The 4,645-nt window shown below is 34.0% G+C and overlaps 1 protein-coding gene across 2 annotated transcripts; it reads left to right on the top strand.

Moving 5' to 3' along the window:
- Positions 1-4,639, top strand: LOC143588224 (casein kinase II subunit beta-1-like). Of its 2 annotated transcripts, none has more exons than XM_077069289.1 (5): positions 1-327; positions 3,219-3,455; positions 3,558-3,667; positions 3,755-3,920; positions 4,453-4,639. In XM_077069289.1, exons 1-5 carry the CDS (start codon positions 168-170, stop codon positions 4,581-4,583), a joined length of 804 nt encoding a protein of 267 aa, XP_076925404.1. In that variant the 5' UTR covers positions 1-167; the 3' UTR covers positions 4,584-4,639. The 2 variants fall into 2 exon arrangements, with proteins under 2 accessions (XP_076925404.1, XP_076925403.1); XM_077069288.1 differs by having other exon boundaries at positions 3,555-3,667.
- Positions 4,640-4,645: the final 6 nt, after the last annotated feature.

The following is a 4,645-nucleotide window of genomic DNA, read 5'->3' as shown; positions in this document are numbered from 1 at the left end:
TGCACCTGAAATAACAATAATAATCATCCACCCAGTATTAATCAATCCCACATGTTCCCGCCGATACAAATATATACATACATCTCTCTCCAATTTCATATTTCCAATTAGGGTTTCATAGATACAACCAAAACCCTAACTTTGATTGATACATACATACAAACACCATGTATCGGGAGAGAGGTGGATCAGGATCCAAGGCTAAAACTGATCGATCTTCGTCCGCCACAACCTCAAGACTTTTATTGAATTTGAACGGCACCAAAGATGCCACTACCTCCAAACTTTCTAGGTCGTCTGCAAACCCTAATAACAAGCTTTCCAAAGGTAATTTCGATTCTATATAAATGTCAATTTGGGGTTTTAGGGTTTGTTAGTTTGCCCTAATTATGACCTGCTACTAATGTTGTAAAACTAGGTTTAGAGTACTCCCCGAGACGAGATTCTTTAACTCCGCCTAGTTAACCTCAGCCAGAATCACATGTAGTCGGTGAACTTCGACCGATTTTGACTCAAAAAATAAAACATAATTTGTATTTCTATAATATTAATGAACGAATATCATTTTTTTAATAATGATTGTTTAAAGATGTATCTCTCTTATTTATATTGATATTCCCCTATTTTGTTATAAATATTAAGAAACTTATGATATGTGACATATATATATATCCAAAAATTTTATTTTTTTTATAATTACCATGTCCGAGTACTCTCCGAGTACACTCAACTCCCTAGTCGGCCGCCTAGTGGTGTGCGAAAATATATATAATAATCACGAATCGCAACTAAGCTTTAAAAACCAAACAATCTATCCTAGTTCACACAAACGGCAAGTGTACCGGTCGCGTATAGCAAAGATGAGGAAAGTCCGGATATCGAACTCGAAGACACGTGAGAACGGCTCAGATTATAAACCCCAATCCAAGTCCTACCTTAAAATATTTAATTGATATTATTATTCTTTTATTTTTTTTATATTTTATTTTAATTACTTTAACTAACTTACTTAAGTTAATGAAACTGACAAGAAAAACTTAACGGCACAACGGAGCTCTCAAATATGATGAAGGTGAACCACCCAGGTAAGGTATCTTGACGACTATCAACGACGCTCAGGTGACAACGAACACATAAAACCGGGTTATAAAGATGATCTCACTAGACAATAATTAGGGAAAATAGGTCCCCACGGTCAGTTTTACTAAAGACCCTTAAAAACGTTTAGAAAAGAAGATAAAGCACAGTTGATTTTCTAAGTACCCAATTGATTTATTACTTGGTCCGTATCAAAATCACAAATTCCTCTAAAGCTCGTAATCTTAACAAACTTAAGGAATAAGGGGTAATTCAATATTAAAGATTAAATAATTCGGCTTACAAATTAACCTAATCAACAGCTAGAAAACCGCATGTGGTCTCGCAACAGCAAACTAAATCGAATAGACCAAAGAGACAAACCAACTCCTAATGTCTTGGTCCAACTAAAAGGAGATGAACCATTGATATGAACAACTTTAACCAAACAAACCCTATGGTGACGTCTACCACAAACAACCAAAAACACCAAGTAATTAGTCTAGCATGCAATCCTAAACAAAACACGAAACTAATTCATGTAAAGATAAAATCACACGGGGTTTTATTAATATAACATTGAACAACTCAATAGCAATCATAGAATAAAATCATAATAATATGAACTTAGACACTAGAAAATCAATTATATGTTCGTTACTCAACCCGAAACAATCATCAAAACATCGTCAATTAACCAAACCTAGGTAGTTCTAACAAGTTTAGCTACTCATATTCAATGGCGTACAATAAAAGTATAATATGCAAATCATGTTTTTTTTAATCTTTGAAAATAATAAAAACCTGAAACAATAATAATGATACGAGCCGCTGTTACTTTGTTTCTTGATTCTGTGCTGCTGCTACCTTGCAATAATTATATTTTCCACCAAATCAAAATTATGGCTATGCTTCTCTCACCAAAAGATCCTGCCACTAGTATTCTTTTTGAGATGTTCTGCCGTGCGCTCCTCCCAAGAATTATATTAATATTCCAGCCGCCGAATAATATGCTTCTCTCCGCTCCTGCTCCCCTTAGCTCCATATATTTATATTACACTTTAACCGACTTTTGCTAGGTTTTAAATTTCTTACAACTGCTTCCAATTCATACCTCTTCACGCGGGCCCATCAAATATCAATAATTACTTGTTGTAGGCCTATGTTACAAACAAACGTAAACGTTGGTTAAAATTAAAGAAATAAGAACATAAGTAATTTAAGTAAGATGTCACATGATAATTCTTTTTCATATATCATAATTATAAAATTATGGTTCACATTTAATCATTTTCTGTTTAGACTCATTACATATGAAAACCATAAATATATAACTAGGATTAAAATTAAGATATGTAATGCACCGACTTAATAAACCAACAAGTAGTTATTAATGTTGAGTTGGTTTCTCGTTTAAGCTCGTAGTCTCTTGACATATTTAATTCAAATACGAACCACTTTAGACTAATATTTAATAAACACCAACTCAAAATCATTTAAAAGTGTAGAAAATACTTATATAAATTATATATTTTTTTAAAGCACATCACCTAGGGTCTGCCTAGCGACTTTTGCAACCTTAGTGCAAGTGACTTTATATTAGGGGTTTTCTAATTGGTGGAATATAATTACTTTTTTACTTTGTTAATTGTGTAAAATTATCTCTACAGTCGATATATCACTGATATATCGGTTATCGGTCCATTGGTAAGATATCAGTGCAAAATATTAGTCATAATATCGGTCACGATATTATCGGCTATGTTTGCCGATATTGGACTAATATTTGACCGAGATATCACTAATTTTCCCGATATCTGTTTTTGAAGTCTTAATTGTCAATATTTAGTGTTTTAAGTCTTAATCAGTTCCTACTTGTTACGATTGTTAAGTGTTTTGTAAGTTGCAAAAGGTTAATTTGTTAATGGTAGGAGAGTATATTATACCGAATTGTTAGTGTTAAATTGCTATATATATAAATTCTGCATGATATTATAATTACTAATATCTCACCATGATAACCGATATTCGATATTTTTCCGGATTAACTGCATAGAAAACTGTATGCAATCTGTATATTTGAAATCTTGGGTTTTTTATGGGATTTGTGTAAAAAAAAAGGGTTTATGTTTTGTTATTAGGGGAGGAAAAGATTGTAGAGGAATCTGAGACAGATAGTGAGGAGTCGGATGTTAGCGGGTCCGATGAGGAAGACACGTCTTGGATATCATGGTTCTGCAACCTGCGCGGAAACGAGTTTTTCTGTGAAGTTGATGAGAATTATATTCAGGATGATTTTAATCTCTGTGGTTTGAGCAGTCAAGTTCCTTACTATGAGTATGCTCTTGATTTGATTCTGGATGCTGAATCGTCCCATGGTATAACCTTTTTTTTGTTTCTTGAAATCTTTACTGACTTGTTTTTTGCACTTCGGTTTCACGTGCAGCGTGACTTGTTTTAAATTTTAATGTATGTAGCAGGTGATATGTTTTCAGAAGAACAAAATGAGATATTTGAATCAGCTGCAGAGATGCTTTATGGTCTTATTCATGTACGATATATTCTAACAACCAAAGGATTGGCTGCCATGGTATGATATTATTCTTTGATCCCATATTAGTAAAGCTTAGTGCTTTTGTGAAAAATAACAATTGGCGTAAATGATCTCTTTTGACAGCTTGAGAAATACAAGAATGCAGAATTTGGCAGATGCCCGAGAGTGTACTGCTGTGGTCAACCCTGTCTTCCCGTTGGTCAATCCGACATCTCAAGACAAAACACTGTCAAAATATTTTGTCCAAAGTGTGAAGATATTTACACCCCACAATCCAGGTTTCAAGATAGTATCCTTTTTCATTAAAATGCATATATAAATAATTACATAATTACACATGTAGGTAATAAAAAGTGGAACGGTCACGTCTTCCTGCAGTTTATTCTTTTTGTTAAACCATAATTTATTTACACAGGATTGTCCTTGTGGTTAGCTCATATGACAACTTTAGTTCCTAAGTAAGTTTGAAAAATTACTACTTTAGACAAACTGTTTGCACGAACGTAACTCCACTGGTCTCTAAAATGGATGGAGGTTAACTTGCTTCATTCAGTGAGTGTGAAATGATCAAAATACCCTTTAATATTAAAAGCTTTAGGGTGTTATGTTCATGCAAACAATTGGTTTAAAGTTATAATTATTCAGAATTTTCAAAGTTGGGGATTAAAGTTGCAATATCGCCCGAACCACAGTCCACAGGAATCATCCGTGTAGTTAATTCAAAACTTTTAAAATATAAAGTGCGCATCTTTCTTGGAACACAAGAAACCTGTATAATTTTTAGTCTGTGGGCCCTACAATGTTTCCTTAACAGCATCTAGATCTTGATGGAGCCTATTTTGGGTCAACATTTCCTCACTTGTTTCTGATGACCTATGGACACCTGAAACCTCAAAAGACATCACAAGATTACGTACCTAGAGTCTTCGGCTTCAAGGTTCACAAGCCGTGACTTGACTTGAAGGCCGGAAGAAAGACGGGCTTTTGGGCCCCATCTTTTGGCCCATTTTTCTC

Source organism: Bidens hawaiensis, unplaced genomic scaffold, assembly GCF_021521415.1.
Source record: "Bidens hawaiensis isolate Kalapana, Puna unplaced genomic scaffold, B.hawaiensis_p1.1 tig00036246_1, whole genome shotgun sequence".
In the NCBI taxonomy this organism is placed as follows: Eukaryota; Viridiplantae; Streptophyta; class Magnoliopsida; order Asterales; family Asteraceae; genus Bidens; species Bidens hawaiensis.
This window is presented reverse-complemented; position numbering and strand designations above follow the sequence as displayed.

Bases quoted from the DNA above. Each gene is read 5' to 3' on its own strand.
- LOC143588224 (XM_077069288.1), top strand. From the start codon at position 168: ATGTATCGGGAGAGAGGTGGATCAGGATCCAAGGCTAAAACTGATCGA. The intron at 3,456-3,554 runs GTATAACCTTTT...TAATGTATGTAG, and splicing joins GGATGCTGAATCGTCCCATG to CAGGTGATATGTTTTCAGAA. The intron at 3,668-3,754 runs GTATGATATTAT...CTCTTTTGACAG, and splicing joins CCAAAGGATTGGCTGCCATG to CTTGAGAAATACAAGAATGC.